The sequence below is a fragment of the Leucoraja erinacea genome, chromosome 5, assembly GCF_028641065.1.
Source record: "Leucoraja erinacea ecotype New England chromosome 5, Leri_hhj_1, whole genome shotgun sequence".
In the NCBI taxonomy this organism is placed as follows: domain Eukaryota; kingdom Metazoa; phylum Chordata; class Chondrichthyes; order Rajiformes; family Rajidae; genus Leucoraja; species Leucoraja erinaceus.
Window position 1 is genome coordinate 21,523,317 of NC_073381.1, and position 17,506 is coordinate 21,540,822.

Consider the following 17,506-nt stretch of genomic DNA (forward strand, 5'->3'; position numbering starts at 1 on the left):
CAGGTAGGACAAGTGTAGATGGAGTATTTGATCGCCATGGGCAAGTTCGACTGAAGGGTCTGTTTCCGTGCTGTATGCCTCTGTAACTCATCAGTTTCCCATGTACTGCCCGATATAAAACAACAGCAGTGCTTACAGGCAGACACAGAGGCCTGGATTCATTATCCAGGTGCATCGGTTCATATTCTTCCTCATCAGTTGGGGACAAAGATGATGCTGATTTACAAAATAAAGACACAAAGTTCTGGAGTAACTCAGCAGGTCAGGCAGCATCTCGGGGGAACATGGATAAGCAACATTCTGGAATCGAGTCTGAAGAAGGGTCTCAACCTGAAACATTTTTTCCAGAGATGTTGCCTGACCCACTGAGTTACTCCAGCACTCTGTGTCGGCATCAGTAGTGGAGTTTAACATCAGTTAGCAAAACAATGCAGACATTAAAACCCTCGTCTCAGTCACTGTAATGGTTCAATAACTGAACTGGGTTAAAACTCCATCTGGTTAGGTTTAGTTTAGTTCAGTTTAGAGATACAGCACGGGAACAGACCCTTCGGCCCACCAAGTCCGCACTGACCAGCGATCCCTGCACATTAACACTATCCACATGCACTAAGGTAATTAACATTTATACCAAGCCAATTAACCTACAAACAACTACGTCTTTGGTGTGTGGGAGGAAACCAAAGGTCTCAGAGAAAGCCCACGCAGGTCATGGGGAGAACATACAAACTGCGTACAGACAAGCACCGGTAGTCATGTCTGGGGCTCTGGCACTGTAAGGCAGTAACTCTACCGCTGTGCCACCGTGCAGCACAGTGGTTCACTGACATCTAAGAGAGACACAACTTGGAAATAGCCCCTTTGGCAAAACGAGTCCATGCCACCCATCGAGGCCACTGTGCCTTTCAGGTGAACAAATCTGATGTTCTTGTTGGGGACTCCTTATCATAGAAAAAGACCCAGAGGCAGAAGTGATGGAAGACGAGCTCCACATCATGGCGGGCCCGCTCTAAGGAAGGGTCCCGACATGAAACGGCACCTATCCATGTTCCCAGGAATGCTGCCTGAGCCACTGAGTTACTCCAGCACTTTGTGTCTAAGTCTGATGTTCTTCCTTGGCCTGGGTCTCCAATCCCACAGCAATCATCTTGACTCCTAATGCTCAGCTGACATTAGCTTTATTTAGAGATACAGAGTGGAAACAGGCTCTTTAGCCCAACGTGTCTGCACCCACCAATGATCACCCATACACCAGTTCTGTCCTACACACTAGGAACATTTTACAAAAGTCAATTAACCTACAAACATGTACGTCTTCGTCCAGAGATGGGTAATTTATACTGGCTTTGCCAGTGATAGTAACATAATAAAGTGTTCATGGCCATGGGCTGATCTACATTAATAAATTGGTTTTCATACTGAAATAATCCGATGCTTCATCAGAGCTGATCAACTAAATAAATTCATGAAGTATGATAAGCAGTGAGAAAAGCTATCCACCATCCAGGAATATATGGATACAATACTAGAGACACAAGGAATAACATTTCCTTATATGCAGATGATGTACTAATATATATTACAAAGTTAGAAACTAGTATTCCCAACCTATTAAATCTAATAACTCAATTTGGTCAGTTTTCGGGATATAGAATTAATTGGGATAAAAGTGAAATCATGCAAATAACAAAATTCAATTTACATACAATACAACAATCCCCTTTTAAAATAGTTAAAGATAAATTTAAATACTTAGGAATCTATGTAACTAAGACATATATCTCTTTATTTAAACTAAATTTCCCACCCTTACTGAATAAACTACATAAGAATATTCAATACTGAAAAATACTCCCCATTTCTATGCTTGGGAGAATTAATGCTATAAAAATGATTTTTTTACTGCAACTGCTGTACCTATTTCAACTAATTCCGATATATATCCCAAAAACCTTTTTCAAAAAAAGGGTCGACTCCATTGTTACAAGTTTTGTCTGGGATTATAAGAATCATAGAATAAGTAAAAAACATTTATGTAAGTTAAAGATAAATGGAGGTTTGGCTTTGCCAAATTTCTTATTTTATTTTTGGGCAGTCCATATTAAAAACATGAATTTCTGGCTGGAAGAAATGGATCAACAACCAGATTGGTTAATGATGGAAAAGGAAGACTGTCTACCTTTTGAAATAGGTCCGATCATATTTGCCCCCACAAAACTGCACAAAAAAACCTATAAAGAAAACCCCATAATACATAGTGGAATACGAATTTGGAAACAAATAAAAAAAGATTTAAAATTGAATAATATACCACTATGCCTTCCCATTGTAAACAATCCTTTATTCAAATCATCCTTTATGGACAAAGGTTTCACACAATGGAAAAATTATGGAATCAAAAATATAGGACATCTTTATGGGAAAGGCGCTTTTCTTTCATTTCAAGAGTTACAACAGAATTATGGACTGCACTCAAATAATTTCTTCAGATATCTACAAATTAGAGATTATGTTAAATCTAATACACAAGTCTACAGGAGTAGGGAATCAGAAACTCTTGATGAATGTTTGAACAAGCATCCTAATACTGAAAAACTAATAGCTTATATTTATAACACCCTACTAAACAACGAGGTACCACCGTCCGAATCATATAGATACAAATGGGAAAATGAAATAGGTCACCCTGTAACGAAAGATATGTGGGACGAAAGTTTACAACAAATACATCAATGTTCATTAAATGCCAGACATACTTTAATACAATTCAAGGTCTTACATAGACTACACTACCCTAAAATAAAACTAAATAGAATCTTCCCACAAATCTCTCCTATTTGTGATAAATGTCTACATCTAGAGGCTAATTTAACACATACGTTTGCAAACTGTATAAAACTTAAACATTTCTGGACTGATATTTTTGAAATAACTTCAGAAGTTATTAATACAAAACTGGACCCAGACACAAAATTAATAATACTTGGAATATCAGAACAAAGTTTAACACTCACAACAAACCAAAGAAATTTCTTCGACTACAGTATAATAATTGGGAAAAAATTAACATTAAAATTTTGGAAAGGCCCTACAACCCCCACAATTAAAATGTGGATTACGGAAATGTCGGAGACCCTATACTTAGAAAGAATTAGACTCGTCTTAATGGACAAAGAAGATCTTTTCGATAAAATCTGGGCTCCATTCATTAACTATCTGAAGGGATAGATTGGCACAGCACGAGGACCCAACTGAAACTTGAACTCAGGGTCAGATGAAAAGCTATACTTTCTACGAACCTATCTCCATTGACGTATTACAGGTAACCCATTCCAACTCTTCTGTTTTGCTGTTTTTTTTTTATTTGTAACTTTCTACCCTCTCTTTCTCTCACTTTCAATAAAAAATAAAAACACTAGAAGCAGAAGTAATTGATAATTGAACATTTTAATAATGTATGACATGTATATGAAAAGTCTTTTACTATAATATGTAACTATACTTTATAATATGTCTACTTCTAATAAAAATATTATAAAAAAAAATTAAAAAAAAAGAAAAGCTATCCACAATCCCCACAGAAAAACAACAATTGGCACTGAGATGAAATCAAACAAATGTCTTGAAGGTATAATTTTTGTAAGGTGTCCTTGAGACTCTTGAAAGGCGCCCATAAATAACATTTATAATTATTATTATTGAAGTTCACAAGCAATTATTTTAAAATTGGATTTGAATTTCAGTGGCTAGAAGAAACCCAGTGGGAGCAAAGCACACAAATACATTGTTGATATCTGTTCAAGCCTCTGCTGCAGCACCTCTCTGTGTATTAAACCAACTTGTTCAGGGTAGCCAAGTGATTTTCGCCACCAGAGGTCTGTCTTTTTCTTTACGTTATCCCTCCTTTGTGTGCCCATCAACTGTTGGTGCTGTGTCCCCCCCCCCCCCCCACGCTCCCCAAATCTTTGCACATCCTGAATCCTTTCCACTCGTCACTTTAATTTCATGTTTCATTTATTTTGTATTTTTATGACTGTTGGAAAATCCATTTCTATCCTGGGGTAAATAAAGTTCTATCATATCGTATCATATGTTTGCTGCCACTTTAGCTTTGCAATATTCACAATCGAACTGTCAGTTCCAGTAGCTTGCACAGATTAAATTCTATAAGCTAGTTTAATGAAAACTTGTAGAATCAAGGAAGTGCAGATGCTGGTTTACACAAAATGACACAAAGTGCTGGAGTAACTCAGCGGGACAGGCAGCATCTCTGGAGAACAAGGATGGCTGATGTTTCAGCATGAAATGTCACATAACCTTATTCTCCAGAGGTGCTGCCTGACCTACTGAGTTACTCCAGCAGTTTCTGTCTTGTAATAAAAACTTGCATGGACCTCGATTGTCATTTGAGTTTTATAATTGATTAATAATTACCTGTAGGTAAGGAATGACTTTGCAGAGAGTATGGCCGAAGAACCAGGTCTCAGTTATGTCCACCACAAGGCTGGCAGGCAGGCAGATAATAGTAACGAGAATATCGGCAAATGACAGATTCACGATGAAATAGTTTGTGACTGTCCTCATGTGGTGGTTCTTCCATACTGCAACACAAACTGGGAGAAAGAAAGAATTAGCAAGAGCAAAGGCAGCACCTCGGCTTCCTAGCAGCTGTGCTTTCCTGCAGCTAGTCTCTGAGGTCGGGCAGCATCTGCGGAGAGGGGAACCTGCTTGATCGTTTAGGTCAATGACTTCTTGTGAGAAATCAAATGGTGGCGGTCGAGTCACGTGGGAGAAGAAAGCATAGGATGGGGGGGGCAGCAAGTTAGTGGTGGAGTGAGCTGAGAGAGGGAGAAGAAACAAGGACATAAAGTGCTGAAGTAACCAGTGGGTCAGACAGCATCTCTGGAGCGAGACCAAGCACAGACTCGGTGACCATTTTGCCAAACACATGTGCTCGGTGCCCAAGACCAACTGGATCTCCCATGTAAACCACTGTAAACCATTCCCCTGCCTATTCCCATTCTGACCTTTCTGTCGTTGGCCTCCGACATTGCCAGAGTGAGGCCACATGCAAACTGGAGGAACGGCACTTCATATTCTGCTTGGGTAGTTTACAACCCAATGTATGCACATTGAGTTATCCAATTTTAGATAACCACAAACCCCCCCACCTGAGCATGCACCTATTTCTCCCCTCCTCTGCGAGGGGGGAAATAAGAAATAAGAGTGCAGTGGAGAGATAAGTTTATTTGGCCTTCCATCACAGCAATGTGATGGATGTTTATGTAAATTATGTTGTGTCTTGGGTCTATGTGTTTGTAATGTATGGCTGCAGAAACGGCATTTCGTTTGGACCTCAAGGGGTCCAAATGACAATTAAATGTATCTTGTATCTTGTATCTTGTATCTCTTACCCCTCTTCCCACATTCCTTTCTCTCGTTCCACAATATGCGACTCTTCAACACTTCTCTGTCTCAAACTTTCTTGTTTTAATCTCTGGCCTTCATTCCTGTAATCTGCTTTTCAAACCCCTCCTCGCCTGTGTCCTGCCCCAAAACATCACCTATCCCAGGTCTCCGTGCAGGAGGAGGCTCCCGATATCGCTTCCAGGGTAGACATTTATTAGTGGGGCGGCACGGAAGCGCAGTCGGTAGGTGTGCGAAAAACAGGAAGGCAGATTATTATCTAAATGGTGTCGTTGGGGAAAGGGAAAGTACAATGGGATCTGGGGTGTCCTTGTTCATCAGTCAATGAAAATAAGGTACACCACGCAGTGAAGAAAGCGAATGGCAATGAATCATAACAAGAGGAGTTGAGTACAGGAGCAAAGAGGCCCTTCTGCAGTTGCACAGGGTCCCAGTGAGACCACACCTGGAGTATTGTGTGCAGGTTTGGTCTCCAAATGTGAGGAAGGACATTCTTGTTTTTGAGGGAGTGCAGCGTAGGTTCACAAGATTAATTCCCGGGATGGCGGGAATATCATATGCTGAGAGAATGGAGCAGCTGGGCTTGTACACCCTGGAATTTAGATGGATGAGAGGGGATCGCATTGAAACATAAGATTATTAAGGGCTTGGACAAGCTAGGCAAGAAACATGTTCCCGATGTTGGGGGAGTCCAGAACCAGGGGCCTCAGTTTAAGAATAAAAGGGTAAGCTATTAAGAACGGAGATGAGGAAACACTTTTTCACACAGAGACTTGTGAGTCTGTGGAATTCTCTGCCTCAGAGGATGGAGGAGGCCGGTTCTTTGGATACTTTCAAGAGAGAGCTCGATAGGGCTCTTAAACGTAGTAGAGTCAGGGGATGTGGGGAGGCAGGGACGGGGTACTGATTGTGGATGATCAGCCATGATCACATTGAATGGCGGTGCTGGCTCGAAGGGTCAAATGGCCTACTCCTGCACCTATTGTCTATTGTCTATCTGCTGCCTCACAGTGCCAGAGACCTGGGTCTGATACCGACCTCCAGTGCTGTCTGTGTGGAGTTTGCACATTCTCTCCATGACTGCATGGGTTTTGTCCGGATGCTCCAGTTTCCTCCCACATCCCAAAGACGTGTGAGGTTTTAGGTTAGTTGGCCTCTGTAAATTGCCCCTGATGTGTTGGGAGTGCATGAGAAAGTGGGATAACATAGAACTGATTGATGGTCGGTGTGGACTCGGTGGGCCGAAGAGTCTGATTCCATGCTGTATCTCTCCACTAAAACTGGGCAGTGGTAAAGGACCATTGTTTTCAGATGTTGAGCATAGAGCTACGTTTCAACGAATGAGTCAACAATGACTTGGAACTTAACCTCTGCATGTGTACATACGCACCACTGCCTGTGTACTGTTCTGCAGCTCAAAGACTGGATGTGGGGTGATCTTGGTTCAGGCGCAGTTCATCATTAGTCCTTTGGATTAGCTCCAGCAGAGCAGTGAGTCTACTGGAGGGAGGTGCAGCATTACAGTGAGAAAGACTGATGAAAGAGCGGAGTGGTGATGCAGCCTTGCTTGATACCAGTCTGTACTGCAATCAGGTCTGCTGGAGACCTGCAACCTAAAAGGTTACCTCTGTTGAGGACAGACCGTTCAGTTTCGGGAAGGGTCCCGTCTGAAAAAGGGTTCGGACTTGAAACGTCACCCATCCTTTTTCTCCACAGATACTGCCTGACTCGCTGAGTTACTCCAGCACTTTGTTTCGATCTGCTGGGGACCTGTTTGTTGAAGATCACAGCTTGCCTGCCATCATGCCATCTCAAACAATGATGAATCGGAATAGATGGAGAATGAGAGCTTGGTGATTTTGAACAATAATGAGACATAATACAGAAAGAAGGTAGAGAGCTTAGTGGCATGGTGTCAGGACAACAACCTCTCTTTCGAGCAGGTAGTTATTAACTTCAGGAAACATGGTGGAGTACGTGCTCCCATCAGCATCACTGGTCCCAAAGTCAAAATGGTTGTGAGCTTCAAGATCCGAGACATAAATATTATCGACAATCTGTTGTGAACAACCCACATTGAAGCCTCAGGCAAAAAAGCACATCAATGTCTCTACCTCTTCAGAATTATGAAAGTTGACATGACTCCAATGACTCTTACACATTTCTACAGATGTATCGTGGAAAACATACTGTACTGTCAGGTTTTGGAACAGCTCCGGCAAAGACTAAGAAATGGCAGAGAGTTGCGGATGTAGTCCCGTCCATCACACAGATCAGACTCTATTTGCACTGCACGCCGCCTCAGGAAAGCAGCCAATGCAATCAAGGACATTTCCAACCCCAGTCCTACCATCATTCCCCCACTCCCATCCAACGGTAGATACAGAAGCTTGAAAGTGCACACCACTAGACCCAGGAACAGATTCCTCTGCTGTTATCAGATTTCTGAACAATCCTTCCATAGGCTCAGGTACAGTTACAATTTTCCACTCGACCTCATTGCAGACATTGAAGCCTTTCTCCGGAACTGTTACGCTACAGCGTTGAGAAACTATATTCTGCACCCTGGTATTCTTCGCTTTGATCTATCTTTGTACTTGCGGTTGGCTTTATTGTATTCATGGATTCATGGATAATATTATCTGATTTGACGTGATGGCACACAAACAAAGCTTTACACCGTATCTCGGTACACGCGGCAATAATAAACCTAGACCCAATCATGCAGCAGAAATGAAAAAGGAAAATAATTACTGCCACCAGGTACATTGGAGGAAACTTCATAGTTCCCTCGATTTACGGAATCGTAACATTCTGTAAGGTTAAAAAAGCAGACCAGGATTGAGGAAGTGCTTCACCCAATGTTAGCATAGTAACATACTTAAGAGGCACAGTGGCACTGCTGGTAGAACTGTTGCTTCACAGTGCTTACAACCCAGGTTTAATCCTAATCGCAGGTGCTGTTGTTTGGTGTTTGCATGTTCTCCATGTGACGGCATTGGTTTCCAGTGACGTCTAGGTCTTATACGTTAATTAGCCTCTGTAAATTGCCCCCTAGTGTGTAGGGAGGTTATGAGCAAGTGGGATAACATAGAAATAGTGTGAATTGGTGGTCGGTGTGGATGCAATGGGCTGAAGAGTCTGTTTCCATGATGTATCTCCAGACTCCAATTTTGTTTGAAGTGTAATCAAATACGCAAGAGGGAATTTCTATCTACTTCTAAAGCATGAATATCAATCAGCACTCAGGCCTAATTTTGTAAGAGGTGACAATTTAATTGTTGACTTTGTTTGAAAGCTCCCTGTGCTGTCCTTCAGCCCACCGACTCTACGCTGACCAGCCATCACCTGTTCACACTGCTCTGTGCTACCCCACTTTCCTATCCACTCCCTATCCATTCAGGGCAATTTCCAGAGGCCAATGAAAAACAAACCTGCACATCTTTGAGATGTAGGAGGAAACCGGAGCACCGGGAGGAAGCCCACGTTGTCACGAGGAGATTGTACAAACCCCACACAGACAACACCTGAGACCAGGATCAAACTTGAGCCTCTGGAGCTATGAGGCAGCAGCTCTACTAGCTGTGCTATTTTGCAGCCTAATTTTCTACTGCATTGCCCAAAATCAAAATAGAAATCTATTTTGCCTTGTTCCAATTTTTGGTTTTCTGGCTTCTGAGATGCTTTCACAAATCAAGTTGTCAGTCTTGTGATTGTCTTAAAAGCAAGTTCTGTTGTTTAATCTTGCTGAACAACTGAAAGAATGTACTTCTACTTACATTGCTTTGTAACTTCAAAGGTCACCTGACAATTTTCTTCCCGATCCAGCAAAAGCAGCTGTAATTTTACAGGTCTCCCTGCCTTACTGTTACCCCCATCGCTGGAAATATCTGAGTGATCTATCCAAGCTTTTCCTGTTTTATAGCAAAACAGAAAGTGCTGGATGAACTCAATGGGTCAGTCAGCATCTGTGGAAGGAATTGACATGGTCTTTTTTCAGAAGAAGGGTCCCGACCCAAAACGTCCTCTGCCCGTTGCCTCCACGAAGGCTGCCTGACATGCTGAGTTCCTCCAGCACTTTGTGTTTTGCCAAGATTCCAGCATCTGCAATTCCTTGTATAGAATAATACATCATAGTTACAGGCCTTTCGAGCCAACGAATCCGCGCCAACATTCGATCGCGCAATCACAAAATCACACTGGTTTTATGTTATCCCACTCTCCACAACCTAGGGGCAATTTACAGCAGCTGATTAACCTACAAACCCAGCACATCTTTGGAATGTTGGAGAGAAACTGGAGCACCCATACAGTCACAGGGAGAACGTACAAACTCCACACAGAGAGCATGCAAAGTCATGATTGATCCCGGGTCTTGAGGCCGTGAGGCAGTGGGTTTATCAGATGTGGCTTCCAACACCTCAAAATCAATTGTTGACTTCAAAGCTCAAATCCTTAGCCCATGAAAGACGGCTTATAAATGCAAATTCTTTCCAAAGGACATCTAATCTCCAATGTGTATCATTCCAGTGGACACAGTTGCTAAATTCAGTTCTGAGCAGAGTGGTTTGCTTGAGGTGCATGTGTACGGTTCATCACAATATTACCTTCCATTACGGTAAAAAGGGAAAGCAGAGCTGGGGACTCCAATTACAGATATCGATTAACCCCATACATTACAGACATTTCCCTAAACCAATAATACAGTAGCTAATACATTGTATTTAAACGGGGCTTCTCGGAGGAAGCAAACATAGCAGCATTTACCCTGATCTGCAAGAAAACCAGACAAGGCACAATACCTCATCCAATCAACATTTGGCAAAGTGAAACTCTGCAACATTATTTATAATTATTTACAAGGTGTAAATTATTTACAAGGAGTCATCCAATCCATCCTATGCATTTTGCATCTAATTGACAGGATCTGCAGATGTTCTTATCCTTTTCCTGCAGCTTGGATCTAGGCTCTGGACAAACTAATAATAATAGATAAATTACAGAGTGATTTAGGCCATTTGGAAAAATGGGCTGAAAGATGGCAGATGGAGTTTAATGCTGATAAATGTGAGGTGCTACACCATGGCAGGACAAATCAAAATAGGACGTACATGGTAAATGGTAGGGAATTGAAGAATACAGTTGAACAGAGGGATCTGGGTATAACCGTGCATAGTTCCTTGAAGGTGGAATCTCATATAGATAGGGTGGTAAAGAAAGCTTTTGGTATGCTAGCCTTTATAAATCAGAGCATTGAGTATAGAAGCTGGGATGTAATGTTAAAATTGTACAAGGCATTGGTGAAACCAAATCTGGAGTATGGTGTACAATTTTGGTCGCCCAATTATAGGAAGGATGTCAACAAAATAGAGAGAGTACAGAGGAGATTTACTAGAATGTTGCCTGGGTTTCAACAACTAAGTTACAGAGATAGGTTGAATAAGTTAGGTCTTTATTCTCTGGAGTGCAGAAGGTTAAGGGGAGACTTGATAGAGGTCTTTAAAATGATGAGAGGGATAGACAGAGTTGATGTGGACAAGCTTTTCCCTTTGAGAATAGGGAAGATTCAAACAAGAGGACATGACTTCAGAATTAGTGGACAGAAGTTTAGGGGTAATATGAGGGGGAACTTCTTTACTCAGAGAGTGGTAGCGGTGTGGAATGAGCTTCCAGTGGAAGTGGTGGAGGCAGGTTCATTGGTATCATTTAAAAATAAATTGGATAGGCATATGGACGAGAAGGGAATGGAGGGTTATGGTATGAGTGCAGGCAGGTGGGACTAAGGGGAAAAAAAATTTGTTCGGCACGGACTTCAATCAATCAACCTTTATTGTCATCTTGCAAGCAACAAGTACAGTGCAAAATGAAAAGACGTTTCCCAGTGAATAGCGGAGCCTCGCACATGAAATTTAAAACACTTCTCACATAATAACACTAAAAAAAAAACAATCCAGTCCCTGATGGAACAGAATAGGGCCGAGATGGCCTGTTTCCGTGCTGTAATTGTTATATGGTTATATGGTTATATGGTTAATAATAATAAATTTTATTTATACGCGCCTTTCAAGAGTCTCAAGGCCACCTTACAAAAATTTAGCAAGTAGAGGAAAAACATGTAGGCGGAATGAAATAAATAGTAGAGACATGACTAGTACACAAATTAAAGACAGAATTCAATTCGAAACATAATATGCGGCAATTCAAGCACAGCTGAAAAGGAAGGGGGACGTGGGGCTAAGGATAACTGGCACCACTCTGTAGCTTGTCCCATTTCCACAGAGAGCACGTTCAAATTAATCAAATCTCCCAGCAGCCCTGAAGCTTTTACCCCATTTAAAAGTCCTAGCATCTCCAATCTGGCCAGGATTAACATTCCTTCCTTTTTATCATATATCATACCCCATCATTTATGATAAATAGTCCAATAATCAGCTAACCAGATATACATAAGTGTGTCCATTACATTTCCATTCATCAGCAACACAAGATGATGATGTTTCTTCCCAGAATCATGTCAATCTTCCCGAGTTTTCGTGGGCATAGCTTCACAATTGCCATCTGATGAGTCTTCGCCTCCTGAGTATTCATGGGTGTGAATTCCCTCCATCCGTGTTGTTGCCCATTCTTCCATCCCATTCCATAGTTGAACCTACAACCTAAAATTCCTGAAAAAAAACCTGGGACAAAGCAAGTTACAATCATGCACCCATGCTCTCCCATACATTCGCTGTAATTCTATTTCACTCAAACCTATTATATTCTGTTCTATCACCGTATTCCTATTCTGTTCCCTAATATACTTTTTATTATCCTAGGATCAACACTAATCAGCCCTCCCCATATTCACACAATGTTATAATGTGCATATCTGATGATGGGTTCTCATATAAATTTCAGCTGGGTTCAGTCCAGATTTCCCTACAGGAGTGACTCTAATTTAAAACAAACCATGATGAATGTTCCAATTTAACCAAATTTAGTCTCAGCCTTCAATTTACTATTTCAAATTTCAGTGTCCATCTCAGCCTTCTTATTCCACAGAATTGTGGCCGATAACACAATTCCATTCCAATTCCTATGAAATTCCCAGCTGTTCAAATTTAAACAATCAATTTCTACATGTTGTCAATTTCATCATAAATCCAATTAAGAATGCCGAATTCAGGGAAAATTTCTATCCACCTTGATAATAGAAACCACTTTACCATCAAGGGTTAAACAATTTAGATCCATCGGTTAAATATGCATCGGCTCAGCTATTCCTACACCCGTTCAAGTATCTCCCTCTAATTCACTAAGACTCTCCTCTAGTACCTCTTCCTATTTATGTATGTCTCCTTACTATGTTGACTTTATATATTGACTTTTTACTATGTTGGCTCAGTTCTCAGTCTGGGGGTTATCGCTTTTACTAGTTCTTTTTATCTCTAAGTAAATCTTCTGGATGGTTAGTATTGACTTTCCGAGGGGAACTCAAATATTTTCAGTCTATCTCATCATTTTATATTACCACCTTACGTTTCCTGGGTGTGTCTTAATTCCTGATATCCGCTAGGGTCTGTCCCTTCCTTGATAGTAACTAAATAGTCCAGTCCCAACTTCGACTATCCTCCGATGGGTGAGACAAGAGAATAATACCAAATTAACAGTCAATTCTCTACCAATTTTAAGACTGTATCCCATAGGCACCTCTTTAAATTAATTTAGTTATAATTAAATGTTGGTGCAAAGTGAGTATTTTGCCCCGAACCACAGACGAATTCCTTTTAATTCAAATTCAGTCCTTTAAAGTAGGGCTTGTCCCAAAAGTTGTCATAGGTTGTCGGTGTTGTTTCTTTTAAGGAAGATTAGAGTGTCCTTTACTTTCCTTCCCTTTTCTTTCTTCAAAAGCTAGGTGATATTAAAGTTCTTCTTTTCTGGTGTCAATTTCACTTTCAAGGGAGTGAGGATACTGAGGAGCTCTGTCTCCGTGTGTTGTCCTCCCCAAATTTGTCTTAAAGGGGCAGGACAGTATATTTTCCTCCTGCTAGTTGATTCCTGTTTCTGGGGAGCTACATTACCTTTGCTGTCTTCTGCCTGTTCTCAAGGGGTCTGTGCATTCTTTACCTCACTCTCCAGATAGTACGTCATCGATATACTTTCATGCAGGCACAAACTCAGTAACACATTAGTATAAAATCATCTTTCCCCACTCCCGTACCTCCTGTACACGTTTGTTTCTTCTCTTCCTGGTGCCCTTTCGATTCTTTAGTTACCATTCCTCCTCACACAAGCTACTATGTTCCTTTTCTTGCTTTCTTTATTGCCCCTTGGTTTTTTTTTCCATCCTGCTATGTTCTGCCTTCTCGCTGGGCACTCCTTACTCCAATGACCTAATTGGGTACAGTTGTAACAAGCTCCTTGATTTACAACCTTCTTTGCACTAAGGGGTTTTTCTGGGGTAGTCATTAGATGGTTTACAATATTCTTCTATGTGATTTTCAGTTTTTACTACAATAGTACATCCAATTTGTTCATTCTGGTAAATTACTTGAGGGGGTTCTAGAGTAGGGGTCATGTCTCCACGCCCACAAAGGACTGAGAAAATGGGTTGGATTGAATGAACGGTGTGTGACTTCTTGGTTCCTGACATTCGGGCTATCTTCCTCTCTGGTCTCTTGGGTCCCAGTAGCCTCTTGAATTAAAGGACCTCTGATAGTTCCTTGGATCTCGGATGTTTCTATCTTCTCTGGGATTTCTAATTTCTTCGTAATCCTGGAAATCCCTTCGTTGACCCTTCTCTTTCACTCGCTCTCTTGTTGGTCAGGCCCGACTCCAATGTCCCATTCCACCACAAGTATAGCATTGATTAGGCAACATGGTTGGTCTTATTCTACCCTTGGTTCCATTGGAATGGGTTCTAAATTGGGAGAGATAATGATCTGAGTAGTCTGGAACCCTAATTTCTCCCAATCCGTAATTTGCTGGTACTCTGGGAATCCATGGTTCAGTTAGATCTTGGCAATTCTTTCTTGGCTATGCGTTCACTTTCTCTTCTAGTTACAGGATAATTTTCCTGGTTTCTACCTTCCTTCCAATAATACCTCACAGCTCTGGCCAATTCACTGGCTCGGTTCTCAGACCAGTTCCTGTTATCAGTTTGAATTAAATCCGCTACTTTAGTGGGGAGATAATTCAATAGGATAGCACAATATTGAGGGGAACTTGCTCCATTCTGATAGTCTAAATCACCTGATTGGTCCATATATAATTTTGTAAAACGGTCTAGAAATTCGTATGCTCCTTCACCCTATTCTGGTTTTATTTCCAGAACTCGTTTTAAATCACCTGGTTTCTGAAACGTTTTTGCAAGGACTGTTAAAACAGGCTCTTCTATTACACTGCCATTCATTATTACTTTTGCCAAGGCTTCATAAGTTGGGTGTCCTAGGACTACTAGAAATTTGGTATTTTCAGCTGGAGTAATTATCTGTTGTATGGTCTCCCACAAATCCTGGGAATCTGCATGATATACATGCATTGTGGTTCTTAAATCTATATTAGTAAAAGTCTGATCTTGACCACTTCCTGTTGTTCTGTATATTGTTTTTAGAAAAAAACGCTGCCACTTACGGTTGTGATTTTTGGCCATCTTTGAGTCCCCCTCCGCTGTGCAGGACAAGAGGATTCTTTCCCATTGATGAAAAATAAAATAGTTATTAGTGTTTAAAAAATGTTGAGATTTTCTTTCCTTCCGGAGGGACTTTAAAACCTGGAAGTGTTGAGTGCCACAGTCAGACTCCTTAATGTGGTTTGAAAATATAGTTTGGAAATGCTAAAGCTGTATTGCCTTTGGTTTGGAAATACTAAAGCTGTGTTGCCTTTGGTTTGGAAATGCTAAAGCTGTGTTGCCTTTGGTTTGGAAATACTAAAGCTATGTTGCCTTTGGTTTGGAGATGCTAAACTTTGTTGCCTAATTAAAGAAGCCTTGCCTAATTAAAGTTGCCTTGCCTAATTAAAGTTGCTTTGCCCAATTAAAGTTACCTTGCTTAATTAAAATGTCCTTGCCTAATTAAAGTTGCCTTGCCTAATTAAAGTTGCCTTGCCTTCTATATAATTAAAAGTCTAATTGTGACCACTTCCTGTTTGCGCTTTATATTAATTTTAGAAAAACGCTACCATGTACGGTTGTGATTTTTGGCCATCTTACTCAGAGTCCCCCTCCGCTCATCAGATTATCTCTCCTGTCAATCACGCCATGAAGACCATGCCCCTTCTTGTTGGTTTGGGGGAGGGGGGGGAGGACTATAAAACCCAGAAGTGTGGGCGTGGCTCAGTCTCTGCGAGATGGAAGAGGGAGAGGCCATGACTCACTGTCTTTAGTGGCCTTGCACCCTGCTTGAAGGTATGAAACTGCACTTGTATTTGGTGGCCTTGCACCCTGCTTGAAATGGAATTTCAAGGAATAGCCATGAGTCAACTGCCGGCCCACCAGCCGTGAGTGAGTGAGCTGCCAGCACAACAGGCTTGATTAACTGAGTCGCCAGCGCAAGAATCCATTCGGCCCACAATATCTATACTAGTCCTCTGGTACCAGCCCCTTCACCACACAACCCCCCCACACACCCACCCCCCCCCCCCCCCACACCCCCTCTCCCCGCCACCAACAAGCCCCGCCTGTAGCCGTCCCCCTCCCCCAACTCCCCTTCCCCCACACGCCCCCCTCACCAGCCTCCGACAGGACCCGCCTGTGCCATCCATCACCCTCCCCTGGCTGCAGATCGCTCCCTGCCTGAAGCCGTCGCCGTCCCCGTCCCCTGACTACGGAATGCTCCTGCAATTGCCTTGGGGGTGCAGGTGAGTGGTGGAATATTGCATTGGGGAATGGGTTGCGTTGGGGGACCAGGCCTCCCGTGTGACTGGGACCCAACGGGTCCCACTTAGTCTAGATCTAAATAAAATCAGAATTTGAATTTTGTTATATATATAAAGCAACTTCAAACTTGACAATCAATTTCCTGATATTAATCAGAATGTTTAATGGGTGTGCTCACACCTGTTGACTTTCTAGAGAAAAACAAACAAGGGATGAAGGCCAGGTCACCTATGATTGCCAAGCCTGCTGATCTTCCGCAAAGTAAAAATCCCTTGCATTAAAAACAAGTGTAGGGATAAAATGGAGGATAAATGTTTTATAAACAGTTTATTTTTAATTAATACTAGAAATGGAATTTGCAACTTCAAATTACATTTATTTAAAACCCCACGAATTGGATACCAAATCTAATCTTGGGCCACTATTGATTAACTCCATACATAACAGGCATTTCCCTAACCCAATAATACAGTAGTTAATACATTGTATTCAAACAGGGCTTCTTGGAGGAAGGAAACATAGCAACATTTACCCTGATCTGCAAGAAAACCAGATAAGGCTCAATACCTCATCCAATCAACATTCGGCAAAGTGAAGCTCTGCAACATTATTTACAATTATTTACAAGGTGTATGTCTGGTTTGCAGTCATCCAATCCATTCTATGCATTTTGCACCTAATTGACAGGGTCTGCAAATGTTCTTATTCTTTTCCTGCAGCTTGGATCTAGACTCTAGACAAACTGGCACCACCCAGTTCCACAGAGAACACTTTCAAATTGACCAATTTCCCAGCAACCCTGAAGGTTTTACCCCGTTTTAAAGTCATAACCTCTCCAATCTGGCCATGATTAACATTAGTACCGGAAGTCGGCAATCAGAACTGGTGACAATTCACCCATTTTATCAGAAATAAACATTTTCCACACAGAAGTCAGAGAATGGTGAATCTGTGGAATTCATTGCCACAGACAGCTGTGGAGATCGTCAATGTATATTTTTAAGGCTGAGAATGACAGATTCTTGATTAGTATCCTGGGCAGAGGATTCTAAACTACAGTGCACCCCCCCTCTTCACACAGGGTCCCCCTTTGTTTTCCCACCGTCCCTCATGGTGGTCCCCGCACGCCGGGTCCCCACTGTTTCCACCTCCTCACTTATGCTCACCGACCATTGATTGCGGGTCGATCGCGTGTCCTTCCCCCCTGCCGCTGAGGCTCCCATT

General features: G+C 41.8%; 1 protein-coding gene across 1 annotated transcript in view; it reads right to left on the reverse strand.

Annotated features, from left to right (window-relative positions):
• The window catches only part of hcrtr2 (hypocretin (orexin) receptor 2), a 60,648-nt gene that overhangs the window by 13,976 nt on the left and 29,166 nt on the right, over positions 1 to 17,506 (reverse strand). The window contains exon 2 of the mRNA XM_055635223.1: positions 4,435 to 4,613. Coding sequence (XP_055491198.1) covers positions 4,435 to 4,613 — 179 coding nt within the window. The remainder of the gene's footprint in view (positions 1 to 4,434; positions 4,614 to 17,506) is intronic.